Raw genomic sequence first — 27,421 nt, 5'->3', positions numbered from 1 at the left:
TTGGCCCCCCCCCCCCCCCCCCCAAAAAAAAAAAAAAAAACAAAAACAAAAAAAAAAAAAACAAGAAAAAAACAAAAAACAAAACACGACAACGACAACGACGGGGATCACTTGACAAGCAAGCACTTTGCTTATACTCTTGACCCATGCTACCCCTGACACCTGCGCCATTTGGTAATGCTGTTAATAGGTGAGATTCAGAATGCGGTGGGGTCGTTGCGCGAGCTCGTTCAAATGGCCACGGCCGACGTCGACCCCAGCGCCGCGCCAGCCGACGACGCTGCGCCCTCTTCCGAAGCACTTGAACGTTTGGCTGACATTGCCATTGCTGGGCAAAAGTCGCTCTGCCGGCTTTTGCTGGCACACATCCAGCAATTGTGGCACGAGGCAAATCCCAATGATGCCGACGTTCATGCCACCGTGGCCCGCAGCTTTGAGGAAGCCCTGGGTGCCGCCCGTGCTTGCAATGACACCGCTAGCCAGCGTTGCGTGTATCTTCGCCTCGGCGACTTTTACCAAGACATCGCGCAACTCGACGCTGCCATTGAGGTTTGTGGGCGTGGGGTTGTGCAGCGTGTGATCTTGAACTGGTCACTTGTCGTTGAGGTGCTGACCAGCGCGCGCCGCACTTGCTCATCTCCGGCATGCTTGGTGGCCACCAGAACTATTCACGTTGCCTTGAGCTGCTGAGTGATGGCACGCCAGATGGCTCAAGTCAAATGTCTGCTTGTCTCGGACTCTCAAGCTGTTATGATCAACAACAACAATACGATATGGCCGGGCAGTATCTTGAGCGTCTGGTGGAGCTGAGCCGGCACCAGGGCTCGCATCACATGACCGCTGAGACGTGCAGTCGACTGGCCAGCTTGCACGCACGTTTGGGCAAGTTTGACCGAGCCTTGCTCTGGAACGAAGAGGCTCTGGGCGCTGCCACTCTAGTGCAGGACCAACCAGAGCTGGTGAACAAGATTAAAGCCCGGTTCGCCGTAGCCCAATCGCAAGCCATGCTTGTCGACTTTAAGCGGTAAGGCACTCGTGGATAACCAGGACACCGGTCCAGCCTCGTGGCTGCAGTGTGTGTGTGTGTGCGTGTGTGTGTGTGTGTGTGTGTGTGTGTGTGTGTGTGGTGTGTGTGTGTGTGTGTGTGTGTGTGCCTGCTCCTCACTTTCACCTGGCTTTGGTTTTAGCATGGTCCTTTCAGAGCGTGCTGCAGAGACAACGCGCTTGTTGGAATGGACGACCAAGCGTGTGGCCTTTTCCAATGTACCTTCGGCCAGCCTTACCAATCAACTGATTCCGCTCAACATTCCCGAATGGCTGGGTACCGAAGATGGACCAGCTGCAGGTGCAGTGGCCGCTCCAAATGGGGATCGAGTCAGCATGACACCTCTGCCCTACCGGGCCAATAGCACTACGCCAATGCCCTATCGTGCCAACAGCACCACGCCAATGCCTCGCCAATCGGGGTCCAATTAAGCCGGTAGATGTCATGACGTCACCCGCTCAGCCTACCCCTCATGTGTCAAGTTTTCCTGCAAATGCTTTCATGCTTGTGGGTTTTGTGTCATCAATTGACGAGCCCAGGCGTTCTTTTTCTCCTTTACTTTTTTTCTGCTCACTCTTTTCGTGTGTGCGTGCGGACGGGCCTGCCGTTTCACGCTTCTTCGAGTCATCAATCATACAATGACTGATGGGTGGATGATGGCTGGGTTGCGTCCGGTGAAACGGGGGGGCAGGGTGGATAAGAGGGAGCGGCTTGCTCAGCGCCCAGCCTGCTGGGATCAGGTGCCTCGAGGCTCTCGGCACTGCTATCAGAGCTGGAACTCACGGAGGGTTGTGCCGCGTGCTGTTCGGCCCAGGCCATGATCAAACCTCGGAGAACATGGTTGGGAACCAGGGCCTCCACGTCGATGGGCCGTCGGGTGATGGGCGAGGTTTTGTGTTCAACACCCCAATGCCGAATGGCTTCAAGCTCGTATGTATGTCCATCTTGGGCCACCACTGGATCCTTGAAGAGGTCCAAAGTGATTGGACACTTAAAAGCAGCGGGAATTTCTGCGTCGGGATCTAGCACCTGAGAACATGTGGAGCATGAGAGCTGTTGCAGCACCATGATTGGAGAACTCTGGGCAAGCGGTGTTGCACCACGGGGTGCCTGCCATCAGGATGCCATCGGAGGTGTGGCGTACCGGTAATGTAAGTGGGGCCACACAATCAATAGACGGCGTTTTTGGAATGCGATACAAGAGCTCCCGCATGACCAAGCGAAAGGGTGCCGGTCGAGGCGGGCTCGGTGGCCGCACACTCACAGGGTGGGACATGGGGGGTGGCGGTGGCTGCGTTGGGGCGGGGGTTTGCTGGGTGCGACTCAGCGCAACACCATGATGGATCGCTTGAAGCACGGCTCGACGAGAGCTCGCCTCTTCAATGCTGCTCACCACATCAACAACCCGTCTTCTAGCGGGTGGCGAGGAACTTTGCGGCAGAGGCGGAGGCGTAGGAGGAGGCGGCGGAGCGGGCATGATGTCGATGCAACGCGAGCTTGTAGAAAGGTTGAAAATAGCGTTTTGCCAAAAGTCTCGGCGACAGCTTTTCTGGATCGCACTCGAACCGGCTTGACGCCCTGTTTGTGAGGATGTGGCGCGGATGATCGGCGGCCTTGTTCGGCCCTGTGCCCCAAGACAAGCCAAGGCAGGAGAGAGGCAACGTATATATATATGTGTGTGTGTGTGTGTGTGTGTGTGTGTGTGTGTGTGTGTGTGTGTGTGTGTGTGGGTGGGGAGGGGAGGGGACACGGCCGAACCCAGATTGAACCTCCTTCCGACTTTGGACGCCCCGGATTCCTCACTCACTCCTCTGTCTCTGTGTCTCTGTGTCTCTGTCTCTGTCTATCTCTCTGTCTATCTCTCTGTCTATCTCTCTGGCTGTCTCTCTGTCTGTCTCTCTCACTCTCTCTTTCCCTCCGCGATGCGAGCAGCCATTGCGTAATAGTCTTAAATTAGCATGAGATGCCAACTTTGGCGCGATTTTGTTCCTCTCTTCTCTTGCGCTCTGTTTGGCCGTCTCTGCTGTCTGTGTCGCTGCTGTCTGTGTCGCTGTCTCTGCATCGCTCTCGCTGTCTCTGTGTTGCCGCCGTCTGTCCCTTTGGCTCGCACACGCACACACACACACACACACACACACACACACACACACACACACACACACACACACACATACGCATGGATATTTGCCCGAGCAAGGCATCAGTGTGCAGGAGCTCTCAAGCTTCGTTTCTCGTTTCCGACTGCGTAAGCGTTGCATTTCCAATTTGTGGTGCGAGCCCCTTGGCCAAGTGACGAGAGCAGTGCAGTGCAGCGAGGACGATTGGCAAGCATGGCAAGCGCGGCAGGCCTGTTGCCAAACTGGCGACCACCTGCAGAGCTGGGTGTGGCGCACGACCCCGACGCCTTGCGTGTTTGCACCTGGAACGTGCACTGCTTGCAGGATGACGACGGGCAGCCGCGCCTTGACGAAATGTTGGTTCAGCTCGTCGCGTACGATGCCGACGTGTACCTCCTTCAAGAATTTAGCAATTTTCGCCTCTTTACCAAGGACGATGCCAGCTACACGAGTCGCCTGGTGCCAGACCTCAACCCTTTGGGAAAGATGGTGCTGGAGTGGTATTGTGAGGTTCTGACCCGCTGCGCCCCTGGGCCACGCCCCGCAGCCAAATGGGCGTTTGTGACCTTTGCTGGCAACGCCATCCTGTCACGCCATCCCATGGTCAGTCTGCCTGCCGCCGTGCGGCCCAAGGACGGCTCCCCGGAGCAACCGCGCGGTGCCGGCCCTTCTGGCCGCCAACAGCTGCGCATCAAGTGTGTGCAGCTCGACATCGAGGGCCATCCTTCGCTCCTGCTCCACAACGTGCATTTGGATCATCGGCGCGAGCCCACTCGACACACGGAATGGCAGGAGGTAATGCGCATCCACAGCGAGCCCGCACCCCGCAAAGCCCGCCCCCAGCTCTTTGCCGGTGATTTCAATGCCCTTACCAAGTCTGACTACTCTGAGACCCGTTGGGCCGAAATCGCCCATATTCGCGCCCGTACCAACTGGGAAGCCCCCGTTTCCTCCCTTTGCGAGACCATTGCCGACGCCGGCTGGGTCGACGTTTATGCCCGCTGTAACCGCCGCAGCGACAGTGTCTTGACATGCCGCTTCAACACCCGCATTGACTACATCTATACAAACCGCGCCTGGGAGGATCATTTGCGTTGCACCAACTGTATCATTGATCGAGGCAATGTCTCTTCCGATCACAAACCCGTCATTGCAGACTTTGCCTGGCGCCCCTAGATTCAGCACCATGGCCTCCCCCTCGAGTCCCTCGCCGTGTTGTCGCTCGAAGTCATGCTCGGCCACCCACGCCCCTGCTTTAATGGTTATAAGAGAATCGTTTGCTATCGAATGCCACTGAGAAATTTAACACATGCCATGAACGTCGTTCGCTCAATTCAAAAAGTGCAATTCAAAAGACCCGTCGCAATTCCATGCTGTCCGCGTAAAGATCATTGAGATCGTTGCGGTCACCCCAAGTAGCAGAGCGATCGGCGCTGCCACCCAGGTATTGGGCAGCACCGCTCGAAACTACATGGCGGGGATGACCGGGCGTTGTGACCAGGTGGTCTGGAATCAGGCCCGGGCATGCACATCCACTATAGGCCCCGCGCTCCAGACAATGGCGTAAAAGCTGGCTCCAATAGTTCTCCCGCGACAACGCCAGTGGATCACCCACAACAACCATCAAGGCCTTGCATGGGATATAATTTTTTCGTTTTTTCGTTTTTTTTTCGGTTTTTTTTTTCAAAGCACAAGTGACACAGTCATGAGACGCCACCAACTATCAAATCCTCAAGGGCCACGTGTCGTTGATATCAGGGGCCTTCTTACCTTGGCACGAGTAATGGCCACGTTGAAGCGGTGTCGGTTGCCCAAGAGATCCCAGTCTGGGCTGTCGCGCATCAAATGGCCCACGGGGTCCGAGTTGGCCCGGTGTTTGAGCAGGGCCAGCTCCCCAGCCAGCGTAGTGGACACGATAATAATCTGTTTTCTCAATCGCAAACATACCATTGTTACAACCATGAATGTACACGCGCGCACAATCTGGGTAAAGAGACTTCTTTTGTGGGTCTGTCCACTCCTCACCTTGGCCTCTTGGCCCTGAAAGTCATCCACCGTGCCGCAACGAACAGCGCCCAGGTCAACCTCACGCATACGCTTGCGCAGTAGCCGCACCTGTTTTGAGAGAATACATACCCGAGCCGTGAGACATCAAACCACAAGCGCTACCTTTCGTGCCCTGAAGGCCATGCTGTCACGTCAGAGTAAACGCCAAAAACACGAGTTGCCGCCCAATGCGTCACCCACCTGAAGGCGATAGGGGGCAATCACGCCAAAGTCTTTGGGCGAGAGGTGGCCAGGATAATCATCGAGCAGCCGCTGAATAAAGCTGACCACGGTTGCAGCCTCGGCCGGGTTGCATAAGCCACCCAAGTGCTCAAGACGAATGGCGCTTCCATTCACGCCGTGAATTAGCATGGGACACTGTCCGTCGTACAAATGTGCACACGCAATTGTTAGGTCGGGCTGCAGCAGAGCGCATGGCAAGTGCTTTGTGGGCGCCAGCAAAGGGACGTACATTGTGCTCCACTGGCAGTTTTGACCAGGTGGACAGGCTGTCAAGCTCAAGAGGGTTTCCGCAGGCCTCGAGTTGGTTGTCGTAGAAGAGACGAGAGGGCAACTCGAGCAGGGCCGGGTGGGAGCGATAATTTTTGCAGAGTCGGACGCAGAGGGGGCTGTCGATGCTGGGCCGGTAGACCGGGTACTGGATGAGGCGCTCCGGCAACGATCGGCCGAGGCCCCATTCACGTGCCTTGGCGTTGCGAACCACGGGACCCAACTGGTTGTGGTCGCCAACCAGCACCCAGTTGGTGCGCTTGGTGGCAAAACGCAGGGGCGTGTACAGCTCGGCCTCAATGGCTTGTGCAGCCTCGTCCACAATGATGGTGTTGCAGGAGTAGTTGCATGGTAGGAGACTGACGGTCATGGTGGTGCAAATGATGATGGGGATGGCATTGAGTTCGTGCTCCGAAGGTATGATAAAGCGGCCTTCGGGCGAGAGGCGCGAAAAGGCGAGGAGTGGTGTCGGCAGTTCTGCACGAAAGCGCCAAGGCCAGTTGAGTCGCAGCATTTGCTGCGATGTGACCATTTTGGAGATTAAGCGCTGTGCTAGGACGTCAGCAGCAGCATCCGACGAGCAGAGCGCCAGGATTGAGCCCAATTCAGGCCGAGCCAAAATTTGACAAACGCTTTCCGCCACCGTCTCCGTTTTGCCTAGCGAATGCACAGCAAGCGTTAGGAGCAAAAGGTTGAGCACTTGGACGCTGCCAGATTTCAAAAAAACAAAAACAAAAAAAAACATCACGCAGAAGACCAGCGTTGGAGGGCAGAGCTGCTTACCTGTGCCAGGTGGGCCCCAAACGAGGAATGGTGGTAGACGACTGACTTTCTTCTTCAGCAGGTGCTTGGTGCGGCGAAGCGTGGTGAGGACAGCAGCCTTCTGCTCGGGATTGAGAGCGTCGTTGAAGAAGGTACAGGGCATGTCAACCCTTTGGATTAAATTGGTGAGGGCTTCAAGCTAAAAGCATGCGATGACAGAGTGAGAGGTGTAGGATGGCCTCGGGGCTGCGGGCGGATGACCGACGCTGTAGCAAGTCTAGGTGTGACGATGGCAAGCAGGGCGGGGCAGAGCTACCTTTGAGTCATTGATCACTGGGTCTTGCATTGTGCTGGGGATGCTGTCGGTGATGCAGGTTTGCAGAAAGTCAAAAGCGTGGGTCTGAGCGAAGAAGCGCAGGGCTACGGTCGTGGCGGGCCCAGGCTTGTCAAGCTTGAGGGTGTGGGGACAGGCGAGCAGGACCTCATCGGTACCAATCTTGTTCCAGACACGACAGAGGTAGGACGGGGCCTTGACTTCTCCCGCAGAAGTGCTATAGATGCAGGAAAGCTCCACTGGGTCTGCGGGAACGAGATGGGGGCGGCCCTCGAGCATGCCAGGCACGGTGACGGCGATAAAAACGACCTCTTCATCCTTGATGAATGTTCGCCGCTTGAACTGCCACTTGACACCCATGATTGTGAGTTTATCCACGTCCAGCACGTGTTGTGCCTTTTCGAGTTGGAGAAGGCGGCTTTGAAGCTGGGGCGGGTTTAGGTTGGAGGGGCGGGCTTGCTGCTCGGCGACCTCAACGTCACGCTTGGCATTGAAAAGCGCAATGTCCTGGGTAGGCGGGGGTTGGGCCACCTCGGGAAGGGCGCCCGCGTCAAAGACGGACGTGGGGAGCGTGTCGACAAGAGTGCGCCGAGAAAGGGCGGTGTAAAAGGTGGGAGGATAGAACTCGGCACTCCGAGGATCAAGATCACGGAGGGCGGCGGCATTGCGAACAAAGGCCGTGACGTGGATAGGGTGGCAGGTGGCGGCGTTGAGTCCAGGCTCCGCAATCATAACGACCAAATGGATATCAATGTGGACAAAGGGGGTGTGCTCAAAGCTCAGTTCGCTGAGATCCAGGTAGCACTCAATCGTCTCCTCTGTGTTTGGGCGGGCCTTGCAGGGTACATCATGGCAATCCCACGACAGGGCCCGGGTGGGCTGGAGGCACTTGAGTCCTATAACCTGAAGGGAGAAGCAGAGGCCAGTGTATGTTAGTGATGCGAGAAAAAAAAAGTTGCAAAAGCTTGATAAACTTCAGTGGTGTGATTGGTGCTAGCGGGGGGCAAGGAGGTGCATGGTGTCGGGGTGCTGATCTGTGGTTCAAAGGCAAGAACCAAGAGGGCGACGTACCGTACAGTTACGCGGGGTGTGGTTAATAATGGAGATGGTGCGGGTGAGGTCTTCATTCGTGGGCTCGGTATCCTCGTCGTCGGGATCGATCGTCAACGTGCCAAAGTTGAGCTCATTTGTGATTTCAAACCCAATGGTGGGTGTCGTGCGTCGTTGTTCGATGGTGTTCTGGAGCAGCTCGAGTTGCGTGAAAAGTGGCCAATGGTAGGGGTTTTGGACCAGCCGATGAGGCATAAACGGGTTGTGAGCAGCCATGTGCTGTCGAAACATGGTGGCGTGTTTTGAATCCAAAGCGCTTGCAACAAGCCTGCAGATCAGCACTCGCCAAGCCAGGAGGAGAAAGAGTTCGAGTCCGAGCCGAGCGGGGAGGGCGACAAAACTATTTTAGAGAAGGCCACAAGAGCTAGCAGCACACACAGAGAAAGAGAGAGGGAGAGGGAGAGAGAAAGAGGGCAAGGAGAGAGGGGCAGGGAGCAGCAACAGGCGATCTCAAGCGATGCGAGGAAGAAAGTGAACGAGATAGCACGTGAGGCGAGCTCAAGAGTCAGGAGCGACGGCGGAGGTGTGTGTGAGAAGTCCGAAATTGCGTGCAGGGAGCCATCTCGGCCGCTCGTCTGAAACAAGATTTTTCTCTGCGATAACTAACATGGGAGGTGTTAACATTTCTGCATAAGAGCTCTATTCCAGTTCATAAACTAGAATTTTAGTTCTTACAAGCACTAATGGTCTATAAAAAGACTGCTTTATAGGGCTAAGAATAGGCGATGTGCCAGCTGTGGAGGTTCGCCCACGAGTTAAACAGCGTAGGCTTAGGCATTATAATTAAAAAGTACCACAAGTAAATAAAAAGTTGACACACCTTTTTGCCCTTTGAGCACGTGTATAGGGGTCACAGACCGCCAAGTGTGACTCCAACGTCTTTTATGTGTGGCACACACAACACCTATACCAGTTTAATATGGCATAGACGTGTGATAATTTACAATTCAAGTGTAGAGGTACGCGCCAGGTGGGCGGTGTGTGCAAAGTGTGCAGTCCTGCTGCTGCTGCTGCAGCGCCGTATTCGTCGCGTCGTGTCGGGCCGGCTTGGGGCACCGCTGCTGTTCTCGTTCTCGTCTGCGGTGCTGATGGGTTTCTTCTCCCCCGCTCTGCTCTGTCTGTGACTCTGTCTGTCAATCTGTCTTCTCCTGTTTGCGCTGGTCTGTGTCAGTCCTCTCTCTGTCTCGCTCCCTCACTCCCTCTCGTCGTCTTTCTCCTGGCCGTGCGCTCGAAATGAGGCCTTCCTGTCATGCCAGCCACTCGTCTGCTTCCGCCTTGCCGAGTCTTTCCTACCGTGTGATCGCTACTCTTGCTCCCAGACTGGAACATACATGATCAGGCGTAAAGGTTTCCTCACATGCCGATATCGTTCACACGCCAGCTCATCCTCTCATCTGGCTCCTTTCAAGCAGAGCGCTTCCAATCTCCTTAGTGTTGTGCCGTCACGGTGACCGTTTTTCTTCAACCAGGGTGCAAGCCCACGATTCTTATCTGATTACCCGCCCCGCGGCGCGAAGGTTGCCAGATCTTCCCCCTTCTCTGCTGGCGATCCATCTCCTCCTTGCTCCAGCGGTATCGCAGATCTTGGACACCCAAGTCTTGAGCTCTCACAGCTCTTAAACTTCTCAGCAACTACCGACTTCTTCAAGCTCTGGTGAAGCATCCTCTTCAAGCCAACATCATGTTGTGGCCCGACGCTTGGCCGGAACTTGCCCTATGGCCCGAAGCAGATTGGCACGCCCGCACCCCAGACCACCCAGCAGCACGCTGGCGCGGTCAAATGTGGGTTGATCTCGTCATCTGCCCGGCCCTCTATCTTCTTACCATCCAGGTACACTTGCTCGTCCCCAGCTCGCCCGTGCTCCAGATCACCTACTTGTACCTGGATCGCCCAGCTCACTTGCCGGCCTGATACTCTTGCCCTTGATGTTTGGAATTAGATTGTCATCCGCGTGACCAAGAGTTGGCCCCGGCTCGAACTCAAAACAGTCAGTTGAGCCCCTTCCCCCCCATTTCCTTGCCCCAAGTATCCACCCGTTGAGTGTCCTGACAGAGTTGCCCCATCCTCAAACCCAAATATGCAGTTCAAGGTCATTTACAACGCCGTCATGAGCTTGTTCTCCGCCTGGATGTGCGTGGGAATCACCTCCACCCTCTGGCGCAACCTGCATGGTACATCTTGTCTCCCCTTTGGCCTCTAGCCGTCGGCCTCTGCCCGCCACCTCTGACTCTTCATATCGCGCATGGCGGCATACCAAGCTCACGCAATCTTGTTTGCCACAGCCAACAGTTACGATGCGACCTTGCTGGCCTGCGATCGCGAGTGGACGCTGCGTCAAGGCATGGAGTACTGGTTCTGGTGGTTTCATGCCTCCAAGTACATTGAGATGATCGACACGGTCCTCCTTGTCCTCGCTAAAAAGCATGAGCAGGGCCTGCCCGTGGCCTGGTACCTTCAGGTGTGTACCATCACGCCCACCCGCCCCACCGTGCGGCATGTTGACCAGTCAAAGACAGAACAGTTGGAGAAGCAACATTTTCGGCCACTTTATGCCTTGTCAAGCGGGAGGAAGAGCGAGCGCGAGACGCAGAGGGGGGCGCTGTGGGTCTGAGCGACAAAAGAAAGTATCTGGAGCTCACCTCAACTCCTGCCACTTGTCCCATCTTGGCACATCATCTAGCTATACCATCATGCCATTACTCCCTCAATCGGTTGGCACGCCTGGTTTTTGCCCGTCGACTCAAGCTTCATGGGCGTCATCACCAACACCTTTGTCCACGTGGTCATGGTATGTGGCCCATCACGCTGTTATCATGAGACATGAAAGTGTTTGTCAGCCGTACGGCAGCACCTGGATCGCTTCCTTTCCTCGGAATCCGATGATTGCACTTCCTCATCCTGTGCATCCTGTGCGTCCTCCCCTCCCCCCTTCTTCTGTACATGGCCACTCGAACGTATGGTAGTATGCATACTTTGCCGTGGCTGTGCGGGTGCCCGCTATCCGCAAGTATGGTCGCTTTGTCACCATGCTGCAGCTGGCCCAGTTTGCCTTTTGCATCTTCTATGCCTTTGTGGCGGCCTACGGCGTCTTTTACTGCCACAGCAGCTTCTTTTCCTGGTGCTGGATTCAGGCTGTCTGTACGTGCCATCTTTTCGCACTGCGACACAACAAGCCCCCGCGCCATGTCGAGCCTCAATGTGGCCCAGCTTTATTGGCATCCTCACGCTTCATGCCTGCCTTTGCTTTCGCCACTGGATGCATCCTTTGCCCACCCTAGACATGTCAATGCTCATCTTCTTCGTGCTTTTTGACCGAGCCAAGCGCGCACACGCCAAGAGCGCTGCCAAGGCGGACAAGGCCCAATAACCGAGCTGCCGTTGTTTTCCCTGATACTGTTGATGCTTAGAAGAGAAGCATCTGGTTCTGTTGTGTTTTGTCCCTATCGAGTCGTTCAGAGTGCCCATGTGCCCTGGTCCACACACACGCTTTCCGATGCCTTGGTGTGTGTTCCGGTCCAATTTATATTAACGTGAAGGTCCCCGTCTCGATGCCTCTCCCATTGTCATTACGCACGATCCAAGGGATCCGAGAGTCGTTTTGCTCCTGTTTTTGGTGTGTGTGTGTGTGTGTGTGTGTGTGTGTGTGTGTGTGTGTGTGTGTGTGTGTGTGTGTGTGTGTGTGTGTGTGTGTGTGTGTGTGTGTGTGTGTGTGTGTGTGTGTGTGTGTGTGTCTTTCTCTTCATCCCTCTGCTTTTCTTTCTCTCTCTCTATCTCTCTCTACACACACACACTCGCTCGAAATTGTCATCATTTTGAAGACGGCGGCGGAGCTGGAAGGACGGCCGCGTGTTGAGAGGATGGCGGGCGGGGTGATCTGTCAGCTTTGTGGGCAGCTGGTGGTGGATGGGCATCTTGAGGGAGCGGCGGGGGAGCGGGCTCAGCGCAAGCATGCCAAGTCTCGACCGCACAAGATTGCGGTCAAAAGCGTTGTTCAGGCTGGCGCAGCCTTAAATGACAAACCTGTGCCGCTCGAGAAAGCCTGTGAGGACCGTTTGGATGGGCCGATGGGCGAGGACTTGGCTCCCGCCTGCTCTCTTTGTGTGTATTTTGATGGCGAGTATCCCGCACGCGATGCCTTCCCTTGGATGCCAGAGCCCGCGGAAGAGATTGAATCTGCATCGGAGGACGAGTCATCGGTCGAGACCTGTCCCCACATTGCGCCAGATTTTGCCGGACGGCCGCGTCGTCGTCTCTTGACAGCAGGACGACCCTTTTGGACGCTGCAAGGGGTTGGCCTTTCTGAACTGGAGGACACCCTCCAGGAACTACACGAGCAGATGGCTGACGACAACTCGGCGGCAGCACCGACTGCGGCTGAAGAGTTGTTGGCGCTGGCGCAGACCCTGTACCGCAGTTCAAGCAGCCGACTCCCCAACGTAGACGTCGAAAACGAGCGACAGTGCCTGAGCGGGCATCAAGAGGCCCAGGAAATTGTGCAAGAGGCCGTTTATGCAGACCGGCGGTGTTGGGCCACCTTTGAGTACCCACGCATGACACACCCTTCGTGGTGGTTTCCAGCCAGCGTGCACGTCCCCACCTACGACCAAGTGATTCTGAGCCACCGAGATGCGCACATTGGCTGCCATCGCGACATTTATGCGCCACGTGCCGTGCCTGTGCATACCTATTTGACGGCGCTGCGCGGGCGCAAGCGTGTCATGCTACTTCCGCCAGAGACGACCTGGGCGGCTGACTGGGATGACGTTCCTGCCACCCATGCAGACTTGCTATCCTTGCGGCGGCGCGTGGCCCAGGCTGGCGGCTACCTCTTTGACTTGCACGCTGTTCCTGAGGAGCTGCCCACCCTCTTTATCCCAGCCAACTGGTGGCATTGGCTCTGCCCCGTCGCAGAGGGCCATGCGGTCCTGTATGGCGGCTCGGCCTTTCCCTGACGCATATTTCCAACCATGATAGGTTAGCTAGACTGCGGGGGACTCGTCAGTCAACCGAAGGTCCCTGCAATTGATGGATGTAAGTCACTGCAAGATGGATGGTCGTTCTTGGGCCAACACCTTCATAAACTCTAAATGTATCTGCAACTTTAAACCAAAGGCATGTCATGATATCTGCATTAAGTCATAAATCTTCTGCATAAAACTCACACTGATGCTGACATTTTCACATCAGTCACGCGGCACACACACACACACACACACACACACACACACACACGGGCTGCGAGATGGCAGCGGCGATGCGGGCGGTAGCAGGGGTCCGGGCGGGTTGGACACAGGTTGGCAGCGTTGTGGGGGTCAGGTCGCTGCATGTAGCGCTGGCATGTCGACAGCAGCTGGTGTCGGGAGAGCCGATTGAGGTGGCTGGGCGGAGCTTCGTGCCGGATGAGTATGGAAACGTGACACCCTCCATCCTGGTCAAGACACAGCGCCAGCTGCACCTCCAGCCCGACCATCCCTTGCAAATTCTCAAGGCATGTTGCCTGCCTCCCTTGCAACCATTGATCGGTATTCCTGCTGGCTTTTCCTGCATTCTGTGCCTGCCCGGAGCTTGAGCTTACAGTGGTGTTTTGGGGCCATATGGCCACAACAGGGGGCCATTGCCAATTACTTTCAGACGGACCGCTTTCGCGTGCGTGGTCGGCCCTCCTTCGCCATCTTCGACAGCCTGCATCCCGTTGTTACCGTCCAGCAAAATTTCGATTCGCTGTTGGTCCCGGCCGACCACGTCAGCCGCAGCCGCAGCGACAACTACTATGTGCGTGCCGGACCATGCCGGGTCTCCAAGCTTTGTGCAGGACACGCGCCAGAGCTCAACCTCCGTCTTTTGCGCTTCTCTCACAGATTAACAAGGAACAACTCTTGCGAGCCCACACAAGTGCTCATCAGGCAGAGCTGATTCGTCAGGGCCTCGATGCCTTTCTGGTCTTTGGTGATGTCTATCGGCGAGGTAGGGGGGATCACGATTCAACCCGCACGTCGTCCTCTCCCGCTGTCCGCCGCCAAGGCCCGTGTTTGGCAGGTCGCGTGCACAACACGCTGATTCCAAGGGCCGGTCGTTCCGTGTGGCTGCAGACGAGATTGATAGAAATCACTATCCCGTCTTCCATCAAGTGGAAGGCGTCAAGCTGTTGCGAGATGTCGTGGTGCGTTAGGCTGGGTCATATCGCAGCCCGCTCCTTTTGATACGCACTTTTACCGTGACTGCAGTCGGCCCACATGCAGTGAGCATCATTTTGGATAGGAGGCAGCACAGCTTACAATTTTTTCTTTGTTTTACGCCCCATAGATACATGAGGGCGCAACGCCGGACCGCAGCGATCGTCGGCCCGAACATCAAGAGGCCCACACCCTCGACGCTGCCACCTATGCACTTAACGATCTCAAGGCCACGCTTTCGGGTACGGCCAGCACCTCACAGGGCCATCGAGCGAGGCTGCCCATCTTGATCAAATTAGTGTGCCCCGACAGCCTGATGCCCCCCGCGCGCTGCCTGTACATGTTAGGCCTGATTGAGCACCTTTTTGGGGAAGTGGAACAGCGATGGGTCGAAGCCTACTTTCCCTTTACTCATCCCAGCCTTGAGCTAGAGATCTTTTACCAGGTGGGGGATACGAGATAGCTGCACCCATGACCGGCCGTCTTAGGCATCTTGCCCGGGCGCCAAGAAGGGTTGCAAAGCAACTTTTTGGGGAACCTAGTGTGATGGTCCTGATACATCTGGCCTCTTTCTTCACGCTTGCAGGGCGAGTGGTTGGAAGTTCTGGGGTGTGGGGTTGTGGAGCAGGCAATCCTTAATGAGGCAGGGACCGATCATTGCCTCGGATGGGCCTTTGGCATTGGTAGGTCTGCATTTTTTGGTGCGTGGCCTCGCGTGCTGATGAAGCTCAGAAAACGATTGTGCTTTTCTGCCTAGGTCTCGAGCGCATCGCCATGATCTTGTTTGAGATTCCGGACATTCGTTTGTTCTGGTCGACAGACGAGCGCTTTTTGCAGCAATTTGCAGCTGATCGACCTCTGCACAGCATGAAGTTTCAGGTGAGGAGGCGCAAGCTCCGTCTTAGTGAGGCTCGCCTTGTCGTGTGCAAGGCTGATCAGGGACATTTTGTAGCCATTTAGCAAGTACCCGCCCACGGACCGGGACGTGACATTCTGGTTGCCTGAGGCGTATTCGCCAAACCATTTGGCGGATTTAGTGCGCGAGATTGCCGGTGATCTGGTGGAGAGCATTTTCCTGGTATGTTTTGTTGTGCAAAGCCAGCCGAGGCCCAAAGCGGAGGCCCAAAGCGGAGGCCCAAAGCGGAGGCCCAAAGCGGAGGCCCAAAGCGGAGGCCCAAAGCAGAGGCCCAAAGCGGAGGCGTCGTGCTTTCTTCCTTCGTTGTCCTTCGTTGTCAACGGGCTAAGGCTCACGCCAATGCCGGACGCGTACTCAACCCCCCCTTCTCCTCACACACACACGTGCGCGTGTAGATTGATGAGTTTACGCACCCCAAGCATGGTCGCACCAGCCACTGCTATCGCATCGTGTATCGCTCAATGGACAAGTGAGTGTGTTTGTCGCCGAGGCAGCGTGTCAATGCCATCCTCGGGCGGGGCGCTGACGTGACGATTTGGGACTTGTAGGACATTTACGACCGAGGAGGTCAATGAGATCCAGGATCGGGTGCGACAGAGCATTGCGCACGACCTCAAGGGTGAGCTGCGATAGCCGCTTGCAGTGCAGCTCGGGGTTGGTCCTTGATCCTCCAGCCAGGCATATTCGAGGCGGCGGCAATTCAAACCCCCTAGACATGACGACCAGCCTGCACCAAACATCAGCAATAGCCACCGACAACCCTTATGCAGGAAGGCGTCGTCAGACACCCGCGGCAACAATGGGTGCAGGAAAATAAGCCAAAGGACGAAGTGGAGCACCGTTCAATTTAACAACACGATGGAAAGAAAAAAAGAAAGGGCGCGTGTGGTCGAGGAGTAGTCTGAATTGTGTTCCAAGGACGGCCAAAGCCGCGCCCTGCCTTGCAAATTGAACTCCAGTTGCTGAGCCACAGCCCCAAGTTTCAAACCCCAACGACTCACAAACGTCTCCACCACGCAGGCTGTTACCAGCCCCCATGGCCTCCACGACGACCAAGACCGCTCAGGCGCGTGACGTACAACATGTCACGTTGCTGGTAAGCCATGCAGCCACATTATGACCGCCCTCCTCACGAGGGGAGGTTGCTCTCCTCTCAGACCTTCCCCGGGGCAGTTCGCCTACGCCTTTACCCTTACGGGCAGAGACGCGGACGACAAGGGGACCGCACACAACATCGTAACACGAATGTCAGACGCTGGACGGTCAGTGTGTTACCCCACATGCAAGCTCTCCACCACACGCAAGCCGTGACCGAGTATAATTTTCCATATAAACTGGCAATAAGAGGTTGTTTAAATAGCCGGGGTATTGTTAGATTCGAGGTATTGTCAGACTACCACGTGAAGGCGGGGCGGCAGCGTTTTGGTCGACGAGTTGAATTTATTGGCGCGCGCGCCCCCCGGTCTCCAGCGCTCCCTCTGGGTTTCCTGCGCCTTCCTTTTTCCTTTCTGGTCTTCAGCTCTCTGGTTTCCTGCGCTTGGCCTCGATCCTATACCCCTGTGCACTTGTCTTTATCGTGCTCTTTGCATTGGATGTCGAGCGGCTTGGGTTCTTTAACAGGGCCTGCTTCAATATTTTCGGTGAATCAAAACACCCAGACACCCGCCCGCCATGGGCAAGATGAAAAAGTCGGGCCGCGGCCGCTCAACCGATGAGGTCCTGCCGGCTTCCACTCCTCGCGCTGCCGCCGCGGCTTCGGCCGTGAAGAGCGGTATTGTCTTCAACAAGGACTTTGGTCAGCATATCCTGAAAAACCCCCTCGTTGTCCAGGGCATCATTGACAAGGTGACCGCAGCTCGCAGCGCATCGTGGTGTATTTCGCAGGCCCCGACCCACCCGCTCAACATGTGGCGTATTCGTGCCCCTTTGACTGCGCACAGGCCGCCATCAAATCAACGGACACGGTCCTTGAAATTGGTCCCGGTACCGGTAACCTGACGGTCAAGCTCCTTGAAAAAGGCAAAAAGGTGTGACCCCCGGCGCCTGCGAGAGAGATTTTCCAGCTCCAAAAAAAAACGAAAAACGCCCGTGCTGCCTACCTTTCAGCTTCAACCTTCGACCCTCTGACATTGATCTGACCTGCCTGTGGTGACGCACGATCTCCAGGTCGTGGCTTGTGAGGTTGATCCTCGCCTGGCTGCTGAACTACAGAAGCGTGTCATGGGCACGTACGTCCATCCCGCCCATCCCGCCTCGGCCTCGCTTCTCGTCTAGCGCGGCGCTGTATCGTGCTTTTTCTGACCGTGTCCCCGATGATAGGCCGTTGCATCGGAAGTTGCATTTGGTCATGGGTGACGTCCTCAAGGCCGACCTGCCCTTCTTTGACGTTTGCGTGGCCAACATGCCCTATCAGATCTCGTCTCCCTTTGTGTTTAAGATTCTGCTTCATCGTCCCCTTTTCCGCTGCGCCGTGCTCATGTTTCAGCGCGAATTTGCCCAGCGTCTGGGTACGACCTGCTCGATCATATTGACGAAGCACAACAGACGCTGCACGAATGGCATGTGTGTACCGGGGGGATGCAGCAGGCCACCCTGTCCTCATCTCTGCCTGGTCGTGTGGTTGCCCGGATAGTCGCCAAGCCAGGCGATGCCCTCTACTGTCGTCTCAGCGTCAACACACAACTCCTGGCCCGCGTTGATCACGTCATGAAGGTGTGCCTAAGCGCATCGTTTCGTGTGCCTTCTCGCACCCCAACTTTTTTTTGTCTTGCTCTTGCCAATTCTTTTTCTTCTTATTCTCTCTCTCTCTCCTTTTTTTTTGTGGTGGTGGTGGTAAATGTGCTTGCTGTTGTTTCGCCATGTTTGTGCAGGTGGGCCGCAACAACTTTCGGCCACCGCCCAAGGTCGAGTCGTCCGTTGTACGCATCGAGCCGCGCAACCCCCCTCCGCCAGTCGATTTTGAGGTGCGAACGTCACGCCAAAGGCTTGCCAGGTTGCCAACAGCAGCAGCAACACATTGTGGTCCTGCTCTAGCTCACTCGCCGGGACACTTGCACCAGGAATGGGATGGCTTGTTGCGCATTGCCTTTATCCGCAAGAACAAAACTCTGGCAGCCTGTTTCCATTCCAAGGTGAGTCGCTTTCTGCTTCTGCTCATTCTTGCATGTACACACACACACACACACACACACACACACACACACACACACACACACACACACACACACACACACACACACACACACACACACACACACACACACACACACACACACACACACAGAGCAGGCGGGAGTGGCAACTTCGGCAACCTCGGCAACCTCACCCGGCTACCCACCTTTCCGTGACCAGAGCGTGCTCAAGCTTCTTGAGAGCAACTACCGCATCTTCTGCGCCGCCGCGCAACCACCCCGGGTTGGTGGACTTGGCCCTAATTTTGTTGGTTCCGGGTTGGGCAAAGCGTGCCCAGGGCTGCAGCAAGGGGTGCTCACTTGTTTACTCCCTCGGCCTGCCCATGCACAAACAACAGGAGGTGCCAGACAAGTTTGACATCAAGGATCACATCGATGCCGTGCTGACGACCACCGGCTTTGGCGAAAAGCGCGCCAAGCAACTCGATGTTGATGATTTCCTCAGGTGCGTGGTGATAGCCCGTCATGTTCAAAGGGGTCCCATTTATCCAACTTTGACCAGAATTTGGGAGCTCATTACCTCGTGGCGTTGCATCCCGTAGCTTATTGAGCGCCATGAACGATGCCGATGTCCACTTTCGATGAGCCATCCTTCTTTTTTTTGTGTGTTTTCGTGCCACATTGTTGTGTTGCCGTCCTCCGTGGCTACTACAAGTGAAAGCAAGCACTTCTCATTTGTTGGTGCGACAGATACTGCACGCCTTTGGCATTGGGGTTTGGTGCATCTTCAGTTGTGAGTTGAGTTTGGGAAGGCAGGGCTGCATCAACACGCCTTTGTGGCATGCGAGTCACCCATCGAGAAGAAAATTATCATCTTAACATTGCGTGTAAACGCATGGGCATATGAATGTCAGACTTTTAAAAACCAGCTTGTGGGTGCATAAATAATTGCAAGAAGGGGCCTGATCGATTCTAGCTCGAAGAAAAAAACAACAAGAAGAAACAAAACGGATGGCTGTGCTCGTGTGTAAAGAGCAGAGCGCAACCAACAGAAACCTTGAATCTGATGTGTGCCGCACTTTGATGAAGGGCCTTGCAAGGTATCCGTCACGAGCCGCACACTGGAGCACATTCGTTGGATGGAACTCACAAATCGAAGAGAAAATCCATTCCATCGGTCGAAAGCGAAGGGAGACAAATTAAACCAAAGCGACACGGCTATTTGGGGTGAACCAATGGGAGAGGCTCCACCACCAGCAGCGGGTCCGAAACTAGTCATCTACGTTTTTTAGAGCTGGGCGCCGAGGAGCTGCGTTTCTGCATCTTCTCGACGGCGTCCACGGAGAGGCCGATAAAGACCACGAGCACCCCAATCCATTGCGAGAAGCCCAGGACGTGACCGTAGGCCACCACCGAGAAGAGGATGGTGAAAAACTTGCGCGTCGTGGTCACGGTCGTTAGGGCCAGGCTCCTGCCAGATGCGGAGCGAACAGAGCGTGAGTGAGCGCATCCCCGTCCCGACAAGGCTTTCAGGGTTTGGGTCAAGCGAGCGGGCGCATAACGCGGGTGACGGAACGCACCCAAACTTGCGAAGTGTGAGGAAGATGAAGTTTTGACCAATGGTACCACAAATGCAAAAGACGATGAGGCGGCCGAGGAAAGGGGCATTTTGAGGATCGACCACAAAGAGCAGACCATTGAGGCCGTCTTCCATGAAGCAAAGGCCACCGAGGAGGTAGACCAGGCCATACAGGTTGCAGTAAAACATAAACTGCTCGTTGCTGGGCTTGTGATGATCTCGGATCCATTCCTGGGCCGGGCCTGTGATGCCGTCCATGGCCAAGCTCATGGCCAGGAGAAGGAGGCCATAGGTGGTGTTGGACTCGCTGCTGTCTCGACCAGCCTTCCAGCGAAAGAGGATGATGCCGACGGTCACGAGGGCCACGTGAAGGTACTGCAGCATGCTGGGTCGGCGGCCGTAGTAGAGCACGTTGACCAGGAGGACGGGCACGAGCTTGCAGCTCTTGGCCAGAACCTGGGTGGGGTAGTTGACATACTTGAGTGCTTCGTTGGAGCAGAGCATGGCACCAATGTAGGTCAGTCCCGGCACGGCAAAGTCCAAGCCCAAGCCCATGGGCTTGTCCTTCTTGATGATACTCGTGATCAAGGCGTATAGGCCGCTGAGCAAGACTTGCACGATCAACAGTGTGACCGTGGCAGAGCCCATGGCCTTGAAGGCCTGGCCCGTCGGGCTCACATATTCGTAGAGCCCCTCCTGCAGGTAGCCGTACGTGATGTACGAGGCATAGATTCCAGCCGTGCAGAAGAGCAGATCCAAGAGCGAGTGTGCCGGTGCGGCCTGACCGCCCCCCGTCCCGCCCGTCATGCCGCCGCTCCCACTGCTACCGACGGCCTCTCAAAACGTATCCAGCAAAATGCAGGCCTGAATCAACCTTCAAGCCAGCCTCGCCAATACCCAGATCCAAGGCTCAGCCCGCGATCCGCGCCCCGACACTTCGACCCACTCAACGGTGCACTCTAAACCTTGATGCACACTGACTCAAGCGCCTCGGAAAAAAAAAAACGTGAGAGAGTGAGAGAGAGAGAGAGAAAAAGCATGCAAAGCAAGAAAAATGTTGTGTGTGAGAGAATGTGTGTGTTGTGTGTTGTACATGTGTGTGTGTGTGTGTGAATGTGCTTGATACAAAAGACTGTTCTAGGCGGGCCCTTATGATTACTGAAAGCTGCCACGTCAAATCTCTCATCACCCAATGTCAGCATTTTCTTTTTGCTGACATGCTGCAGAGATAGAGATAGAGACACAGAGACAGAGAGACACAGAGAGAGAGAGAGAGAGAGAGAGAGAGAGAATGAGAATCAGAGAAAGAGAGAGAGAGAGAGAGAGAATGAGAATCAGAGAAAGAGAGAGAGAGAGAGAGAGAGAGAGAGAGAGAGAGAGAGAGAGAGAGAGAGAGAGAGACAGAGAGAGAGACAGAGAGAGAGAGAGAGAGAGAGACAGAGAGAGAGACAGAGAGAGAGACAGAGAGAGAGACAGAGAGAGAGACACAGAGAGAGAGAGAGAGAAAGTTAGAGACAGAAAGAGAGAGAGAGGAGAGACATTTTTTTTTCCGAGTCGAATGGTGGAGTGAGCTCATACGGCCGCCGAGCAAACGGCGACTGCTGCTGGCGGACTTTTGAATGGCGAGGCGTGGTGGGTGTTGGTGAATGCAGGTGTGCCCTTGAATGGGGTGAAGAGGGTGGTTGTGTCTCACCTGGCTTCTCCTGCCCCTGGATCTGCACCATTGGCTGTGACGTCGAGGGCTCAAGAGTCATTGCAACCCTGAATCGTCTCAGCCCCGCCTCGTTTTGCTGGACCTAGCCACAAAGTGTTGGGGCGCAAGCATCAAAGTACAAGCCAGAGAAGCACCTCAAGTTGGTCAAAGGCGCCGCCTTTGCAACTGTGTGCCCTTGCGGCTGACGTGCGGTACTCCTTTGGCCTTGTCGACGCGCGTGTTTGGTTGGGGCCTGGCTGGTTGCGGTTGATCAGTGAGATGGACCACGAAGCTGCGGAACGATGCAGCATGCATCCAGACTCCATCCCCATCCAGAGCGAAGGGTTTGTCGTTTGCTCCAGCTGTGGGCGAGCGCTGGCCGAGGTGATTGATCAGGGCACGGAGTGGCGCAATTTCGGCAACTCGGACAAGAATAAATCCAATGCCGACCCCTCGCGCGTGGGTGCAGCCGAGGACAAACTCTATCAGGATGGTCAGCTCTCCACCATGGTGGGTCACTCCAAGGTTGAGCTGCCCTGGGCACAATGGCAACACCGGACCCAGGCCACCAACCAAAAGACCCTGAGCAAGGTTTATGGTATGATTCAGACCCTGGCCAGTCGCATCGGCCTCGAGAGCTCCCACGTCGTCCGCGAGGCCAAGCACTATTGCAAAACCGTCTTGACCGTTGGCACCCGCACCAGTCGCAGTCACGAGTACATAGCTGCTGCCTGCCTCTTCTTGGCTTGCCGCAACAATAACGTGGCCAAGCCGGCCCGCGTCATTGCCACCTACGCCAACCTTTCCGAGCGCGACTTGTTGCGTACTAGCCGCAATCTCACCCCCATCCTCGAGGAGCACGACGAAGTGGGCATCATGGTCGGCAGCGCCGATCCAGCCGAGTTCTTGCCCAACATCTGCGCCGAGCTCAAACTTCGCAACGTGGCCTCTGTTCGTCATATCGTGCATGTTGTGCGCAAAGTCCTGCATCTGCTCGATGGCAAAAAACCAGACACGGTGGCTGCCGTTTGCGTTTACTACTACCTTTTGGGCCGTGGTTCAAGCTCAGCCAAGGCCCTCGTCGCCGTGGGCGACGCTACCGGTGCCTCCGAGGCTGCCATCAAGGGCGCCTACCGCGAGCTGTATCCCGTCCGCGCCTACCTGTTCGACCCCAACGAGGCCCCTGTCGTGGGACTGGATGCCTTTCCCCTGCACAGCAAAGATACGCCTGAGAACGACAAGCTCGTGGAACAAGCCCGTGCCGCTGGCCTGCTCTCATATGTCGCTGTCAGCACAACCCCGGCAGATCAGGGCGAAGTGGACGAGTATGGAGCTCTGTTCAATGACACCACGCCCGCCTCGTCGCACTCAGCCCGAGGCCCTTCCCAAGAGCAGCCGCAAGTGTACATGGACGTGCCCACAAGTCAGACGGGTGCTGTCGTCAAGAGCGAACCCGATACCAATGACAATGAAGCTGATTTCTTTTAACCAGGTCTCGCGCTGCGAGCTACTTTGTTTGTTTTCGTGATGTTTGCTCAAAGCAGCGGGATACCTCCGTGCAGGGTGGGCTCTGTGCTCCACACGACAAGACAGAGAAGATGAAGAAGATATGAATAAATGAATGGCATGTGTTCTGTGTGAAAAGTGCTGCCGAAAGGAGGTGTGAGTGCGTGTGGGTGTGTGGGCGTGACTTTCAGTCGGCAACACAGTCGCCGTGAATCCATAGCTACATGCAGTTGACGAATTTAAAAAAATTGGCACATCATCGCTTCCTCTCTCTTTTTCTCTTTTTGGGGTGGTTGATGGTATTGTTGTTCCATGTCTTCATCAGCTCGAGTGGTCAGTAAGCAGCATCCATCAACACATATTTATGCTTCAACGCAAGGTAGCTCTCTTACTGTGTATCTTTCCCCCTCCTGCTAAATACTCATCGAGATGAAAAAAAAAAAAAAAAAATATCGCGAAATTTCACTTTTTTTTGAAACGCCAAGGCAATGTGTCGCAGCTAAACCTGAACGTTTTGTACTAAAACTGAGGTTTCATGTAGATTATTTCAAAGTTATTGAAGGCTCATTAATATTCTCAAGCTATCAAGTGCATGCATTAGTCAGGATGTTGTAGCAAAGATGGTGGTTTTTGACGTTTATATGGACGTTAATGTTGTCATGCTATTTTATATCTGACTAGGTAGAAGGGGGCGGGGGCAACGAACGCGACGCTGAGCGAGGCGCCCAAATGATGGTATCGGGTACGGGGGCAGAGTGGTCTGGTTTAGTTCATGTCATGGTGGCGGGCGATGATTGCCCTTGCATTTGCTCTGCTCATTTGCTGTGTGTCTTGACTGAGCAGGGTCTATCCCATTTCACAAATCTGATCCAGCTCGTGGAGGTTGATCCTGGTTTGGGTCGATGATGGCGGCAGCTACGGCTACGGCAGCGGTTGAGGTGCGAGGCGATTCACTGGATCATGGCATACTTGGCGTTTGCTGCGCAGTACTCATGCGCTCTGGTCGTTGATGCGCCGCATTGGCATGTTTCTTGCCGCTGATCTCGAGTTCAGCCCAACGTCAAAGCCTTTGTGGTACGCAAGCACATTGCGCTTGTGTCCTCGGACGCTGATGCCCATGCAGCCGAGTAGCTGGAAAAGTCAATGTCCTCATGATCCCTCTGGTGTCACGCCTGTAGCCCTCGCGTCTTCAAGCACTGCTCAAGAGAAAAGGCTACTTGCAAAACATCAAGGTCGTGGCCTGATTCTGGCTGCCGCATGGTCGCGCATGATGTGGTGCAGCCAACAGCCAACCTCACCAATTTGCTGGGGGTTCGACAGGAGGGGACGGTAGCCTTTTCGTTCCGGAGCAACGTGTATTATGATGGGCGCAACGACCCCGAGGTCACGACGTTTCCTGTCGTCTTTCGGCCTGGGGACTTTGTTCAAGTTGCCCATGTGCGAAGCCTAGCTGCCCATGTTGCCGTTGTTCTGAGCTTGCAAACTCTGGGCGAACCTTCCTCGCGTGTCTCAAGCGGGTGGTTTGCTGCTGGTCCTCATGGTTTAGGTGATTGATGACCGCTGGTGGGTGGGGCGCGTTGTGGGTCAAGGCATGAAGTGTCGAATGATCCCAAGCGAAAAGAACTGGTTGCTCAAGTATCACAATGAGCGGTCTTCGGGGCACGTCTCACGTACGTTGGCGTTGGCGTTGACCTTGAGACACGGGCCTCAGATATGGCATGCGCGCCACCGATTTGTTTTTTCAGTGTAAGACATGATTCTGTTCTCCCTCCCTTGTTATTCATCGGCTTCACCAACAGGACGACCACGCGTGCGGGTGCCCTCGGCGGATGACGAGGGTGATGGGTGCGTCTCCTCGATCTGATTTGCTCCGTAGGCGCCACAGACTGCGTTTTGCACCGTTTCTGTGTTCGGCCTTTTTCTTCATTTACTTTTACCTTTCCATCTTGACATCTTGTGCTGGGGCTTGCCGGTGGTTTTGACAGGATCTCAATGGCGACCCAAGATGACGAGCGGCTGCACATTGTGTTTAACAAACAGGCCCGTGACGAGGCGTATCCAGATGATTGTGTGACTTTCCGGCCGCCCAATCTGAACAAAACTGCCAACCCTTATGCATTGGCGCCCGATGTCCGGCCTCTGGCATTTGTTGGGCCCTGCCACACGGGCTTTGCTCTGACTGACATGATGCACCAAGCTTTGATTGATTACCTGGTCATGTCCTTTCCTGAGCACGTGGAAGTATTGGATCTGGACACATCGCAGCAATCGCCTAGGGGAGGTCGACAGCGGCTTCCCACGGCTTCAGCTGCTGACTCGGCCGCCTCCATCGAAGGTAAGCAGCCTGCTCACCCTCCCTGCCCCGGAGCAGGATGAGAAATGTATTGAAGCCAAGTAGCCTTTTGTTTTCAGCTCTACATTGACGGGGTACCCGTGCCGGGTGACATTGACAGACGTGCGAGAGATTGCTAGTAAAGAAGTGATTGATCACATTTACGAAAGCTCCAGGCAGGGCAAGGTTGGTGATCCTGCTTTGGCGACAACTTGACGCTGGTCTTGGTGGCAGCAAGGTCAAATGTTTTTTCCTGCTGTGCAGCTGAGTCAGCCGTGATAACTGCTCACGGCATGGGGCTGCGCAGATGTGCATCTTGCAGGGCTGCTCAGACTCTGTGCACAGGCTCCGCAAATCACAACTCTTTCCAATCGTGGTGCATCTTCGTCTGCGCTCGCAACAAGGTAAATTCTCAAGCAAATGTTTCGCGTCGTTGGCGTCCTGTCAGACATGAATTTAGGGGTTTCAAAATGGCTCCCTGGCGACAGACCACACCGCACCGATAGCTCATTCATCCCTTGTCCTTCCATGTGGCACGGGCTCGGTCAGTGTTGACCAAGCTCTTGCGCTCGCTCGATGACAAGGAAATGCTGAAGCAGTCACAGAGTCAAATCAGCTTCCTCAATCGTCACAATGCAATTCCCGGCAAGGTACTGCCCATGCTCCAGTCCAGTCCAGTCCAATCCGTTCTTTCTTCCCCGTGTTATTATTGTTTTTTTTTTTTTCTTGTTCACGTTCAGCGACCTGATTCTTCACGGCGTGAACTCCCTCACCCTTTGGTCGGCCGTGGAGTAGAACTGCGATTTGGTGCTCAGTAAGAGCCGATTGGAGATTAGTTGCTTTGAGTTGGCCTCGTACGTGGATGCGTACTTGGGTGAGGCCACCCTGGATATGGACGTGGATGATCGCCTTCTCACTCGAGCAAAACCAACCGATGTGGCCGAGCTCTGAGCACGGTTCGCGATGAAGCGATGCCGCCGCCGCCGCCGCCGTCGCCAGCTTTTTCCCTCCCCATTTTGTTCGCTACGCGACTTTTTTTTTTTGTGAAGAAGAGTAAAAAGTGGTTGCATCATCGCCATCCTTTTGTCTGACAAAACCACCATTTGGTTGTGCCCACCGTCAAGTGTGAATTGTTTAGCGTGTATTTTTTGTGAAAACTTTATTCAAATAATTATCTAAAGCCACTGCCGCAGAAGAAGAGAAGAGAGAAAGAAAGAGTGAGAAAGAGAGTGTCAGAGGGTCAGAGAAGGTTTGAGAGCGGAGCGCGCTTCAGAGGTTGTCAGAGAGAACGAAAGAGAACTTATGGGAGAGCAGAGCTGATGTCAGAGAAAGGCACCACAGGGCGAGTGATTTCAGAGGGATGGCCTCTAGAGCGAGGCATTCAAGAGAAACAGGCCCAAGACCAAGACATTCAAGAGAGAGAAAAAGAGAGAGAGATATAAGAGAGAGAAGAGAGAGAGCGAGAAAAGGATGTGTTATTTCTCTCTTTTATCTTTGTAAGAAACCCTTGCTAACGTGTGTGTGTGTGTGTGTGTGTGTGTGTGTGTGTGTGTGTGTGAGTGAAATGGCAGCGCCATATGATTCAGTGAGGTACAGGTTCAGCAAGGGCGGTTCAGTGGGATGAGAGGGAAGTTAGGGCGTGATGGTGTTCTTGTGTCGGTCTTGCTTGGTTGTAAAGGGTTTATTTTTGGGGAGGTTTGTCGTTCTTGGCTTGACCAGTGAGAATGCACCTGCTTGGGCGCGAGCATGTGCGTGTGTGCTCTTGAAACGGCAGCCCCAGTATACGTTGTGTGCGTGCGTGTGTCTCACAGCCGTGGCAGAGCCCTCGTTGGTGCCCAATGCATTTGAATTGTGGCGTGCAAAAGGCTGTGGGTTCTATCCCGGAACAGTGTCTTGAGCGTCCCTCGTTCTGCCTCTTCCTTGAGTGTGTGTGTGTGTGTGCCGCTTGCCTTGGGTGCAACCTGCCTGCTTGTCTGCCTGTCTGGCCGATTATCCTGTGTATCTGCATTTGGTTGACACTGCCTTGTTGCTCATCGTGGGCCATCTCGACTGGCAGCTGGGCCTCGAGGTGACTCGGTGGTCTTTCTTGGTCGTGTGGCGTTTTGTCTTGTTGGAGCACTGCTCCTTCATCACACTCGCATTATTGCATCCCCCCCCCCCCCCCAA

The 27,421-nt window shown here is 55.0% G+C and overlaps 11 protein-coding genes across 11 annotated transcripts in view; 8 read left to right on the top strand and 3 right to left on the bottom strand.

Annotated features, from left to right (window-relative positions):
- Window positions 1-1,028, top strand: part of MONBRDRAFT_10431 (uncharacterized protein) — a gene marked incomplete at both ends in the record, with an annotated part of 1,958 nt that extends 930 nt beyond the window's left edge. The window contains 2 exons of the mRNA XM_001748207.1: window positions 191-549; window positions 663-1,028. Coding sequence (XP_001748259.1) covers window positions 191-549; window positions 663-1,028 — 725 coding nt within the window. The remainder of the gene's footprint in view (window positions 1-190; window positions 550-662) is intronic.
- Window positions 1,029-1,672: 644 nt separating this feature from the next.
- Window positions 1,673-2,522, bottom strand: MONBRDRAFT_10430 (uncharacterized protein; the record flags this gene model as incomplete). The annotated part of the gene is made up of 2 exons (XM_001748123.1): window positions 1,673-2,074; window positions 2,190-2,522. 2 exons carry the CDS (start codon window positions 2,520-2,522, stop codon window positions 1,673-1,675), a joined length of 735 nt encoding a protein of 244 aa, XP_001748175.1.
- A 195-nt stretch (window positions 2,523-2,717) lies between these two features.
- MONBRDRAFT_27745 (uncharacterized protein) lies at window positions 2,718-4,338 on the top strand (the record flags this gene model as incomplete). The annotated part of the gene is made up of 2 exons (XM_001748206.1): window positions 2,718-2,984; window positions 3,487-4,338. 2 exons carry the CDS (start codon window positions 2,718-2,720, stop codon window positions 4,336-4,338), a joined length of 1,119 nt encoding a protein of 372 aa, XP_001748258.1.
- A 555-nt stretch (window positions 4,339-4,893) lies between these two features.
- Window positions 4,894-8,155, bottom strand: MONBRDRAFT_38187 (uncharacterized protein; the record flags this gene model as incomplete). Its single annotated transcript, XM_001748122.1, has 6 exons — window positions 4,894-5,277; window positions 5,410-5,628; window positions 5,681-6,375; window positions 6,502-6,679; window positions 6,797-7,717; window positions 7,886-8,155. The coding sequence occupies 6 exons, from the start codon at window positions 8,153-8,155 to the stop codon at window positions 4,894-4,896; spliced, it is 2,667 nt and encodes an 888-aa protein (XP_001748174.1).
- Window positions 8,156-9,716: 1,561 nt separating this feature from the next.
- On the top strand, window positions 9,717-11,458 carry MONBRDRAFT_38186 (uncharacterized protein). Its single transcript, XM_001748205.1, has 7 exons — window positions 9,717-9,755; window positions 9,865-9,912; window positions 10,009-10,096; window positions 10,208-10,383; window positions 10,606-10,713; window positions 10,889-11,063; window positions 11,204-11,458. Exons 3-7 carry the CDS (start codon window positions 10,033-10,035, stop codon window positions 11,290-11,292), a joined length of 612 nt encoding a protein of 203 aa, XP_001748257.1. The 5' UTR covers window positions 9,717-9,755; window positions 9,865-9,912; window positions 10,009-10,032; the 3' UTR covers window positions 11,293-11,458.
- A 287-nt stretch (window positions 11,459-11,745) lies between these two features.
- On the top strand, window positions 11,746-12,963 carry MONBRDRAFT_38185 (uncharacterized protein). The gene has a single exon (XM_001748204.1). The coding sequence runs from the start codon at window positions 11,783-11,785 to the stop codon at window positions 12,875-12,877; it is 1,095 nt and encodes a 364-aa protein (XP_001748256.1). The 5' UTR covers window positions 11,746-11,782; the 3' UTR covers window positions 12,878-12,963.
- A 216-nt stretch (window positions 12,964-13,179) lies between these two features.
- MONBRDRAFT_38184 (uncharacterized protein) lies at window positions 13,180-15,831 on the top strand (the record flags this gene model as incomplete). Its single annotated transcript, XM_001748203.1, has 11 exons — window positions 13,180-13,356; window positions 13,557-13,697; window positions 13,784-13,889; window positions 14,015-14,085; window positions 14,229-14,543; window positions 14,685-14,781; window positions 14,856-14,977; window positions 15,051-15,176; window positions 15,410-15,483; window positions 15,563-15,633; window positions 15,689-15,831. The coding sequence occupies 11 exons, from the start codon at window positions 13,180-13,182 to the stop codon at window positions 15,829-15,831; spliced, it is 1,443 nt and encodes a 480-aa protein (XP_001748255.1).
- Window positions 15,832-16,685: 854 nt separating this feature from the next.
- On the top strand, window positions 16,686-18,790 carry MONBRDRAFT_27741 (uncharacterized protein; the record flags this gene model as incomplete). The annotated part of the gene is made up of 10 exons (XM_001748202.1): window positions 16,686-16,859; window positions 16,955-17,041; window positions 17,181-17,242; window positions 17,334-17,521; window positions 17,647-17,726; window positions 17,885-17,977; window positions 18,074-18,145; window positions 18,366-18,428; window positions 18,475-18,650; window positions 18,748-18,790. 10 exons carry the CDS (start codon window positions 16,686-16,688, stop codon window positions 18,788-18,790), a joined length of 1,038 nt encoding a protein of 345 aa, XP_001748254.1.
- Window positions 18,791-19,095: 305 nt separating this feature from the next.
- MONBRDRAFT_38183 (uncharacterized protein) lies at window positions 19,096-20,680 on the bottom strand. Its single transcript, XM_001748121.1, has 2 exons — window positions 19,726-20,680; window positions 19,096-19,616 (listed from the first exon to the last, which is right to left on the bottom strand). Exons 1-2 carry the CDS (start codon window positions 20,529-20,531, stop codon window positions 19,421-19,423), a joined length of 1,002 nt encoding a protein of 333 aa, XP_001748173.1. The 5' UTR covers window positions 20,532-20,680; the 3' UTR covers window positions 19,096-19,420.
- A 1,046-nt stretch (window positions 20,681-21,726) lies between these two features.
- On the top strand, window positions 21,727-22,905 carry MONBRDRAFT_27739 (uncharacterized protein; the record flags this gene model as incomplete). The annotated part of the gene is made up of 1 exon (XM_001748201.1): window positions 21,727-22,905. One exon carries the CDS (start codon window positions 21,727-21,729, stop codon window positions 22,903-22,905), a length of 1,179 nt encoding a protein of 392 aa, XP_001748253.1.
- A 1,275-nt stretch (window positions 22,906-24,180) lies between these two features.
- MONBRDRAFT_27738 (uncharacterized protein) lies at window positions 24,181-26,206 on the top strand (the record flags this gene model as incomplete). The annotated part of the gene is made up of 8 exons (XM_001748200.1): window positions 24,181-24,234; window positions 24,470-24,593; window positions 24,723-24,768; window positions 24,909-25,258; window positions 25,377-25,441; window positions 25,563-25,659; window positions 25,805-25,905; window positions 26,051-26,206. 8 exons carry the CDS (start codon window positions 24,181-24,183, stop codon window positions 26,204-26,206), a joined length of 993 nt encoding a protein of 330 aa, XP_001748252.1.
- Window positions 26,207-27,421: the final 1,215 nt, after the last annotated feature.

The sequence above is a fragment of the Monosiga brevicollis genome, genomic scaffold, assembly GCF_000002865.3.
Source record: "Monosiga brevicollis MX1 MONBRscaffold_21 genomic scaffold, whole genome shotgun sequence".
NCBI lineage: Eukaryota > Choanoflagellata > Craspedida > Salpingoecidae > Monosiga > Monosiga brevicollis.
Note: the sequence above shows the minus strand (reverse complement) of the source record. Positions and strands in the feature narration are given on the sequence as shown.

What these genes read in the sequence shown, in the direction of transcription:
- MONBRDRAFT_38186 (XM_001748205.1), top strand. Translation starts at nt 10,033, where the DNA reads ATGAGCTTGTTCTCCGCCTGGATGTGCGTGGGAATCACCTCCACCCTC. An exon ending in CCTTTGTCCACGTGGTCATG is followed by an intron (nt 10,714 to 10,888) that starts GTATGTGGCCCA and finishes AACGTATGGTAG; the next exon opens with TATGCATACTTTGCCGTGGC. An exon ending in GTGCTGGATTCAGGCTGTCT is followed by an intron (nt 11,064 to 11,203) that starts GTACGTGCCATC and finishes TGCCCACCCTAG; the next exon opens with ACATGTCAATGCTCATCTTC.
- MONBRDRAFT_38185 (XM_001748204.1), top strand. Translation starts at nt 11,783, where the DNA reads ATGGCGGGCGGGGTGATCTGTCAGCTTTGTGGGCAGCTGGTGGTGGAT.
- MONBRDRAFT_38183 (XM_001748121.1), bottom strand. Translation starts at nt 20,531, where the DNA reads ATGACGGGCGGGACGGGGGGCGGTCAGGCCGCACCGGCACACTCGCTC. An exon ending in CTCACACTTCGCAAGTTTGG is followed by an intron (nt 19,617 to 19,725) that starts GTGCGTTCCGTC and finishes CGCATCTGGCAG; the next exon opens with GAGCCTGGCCCTAACGACCG.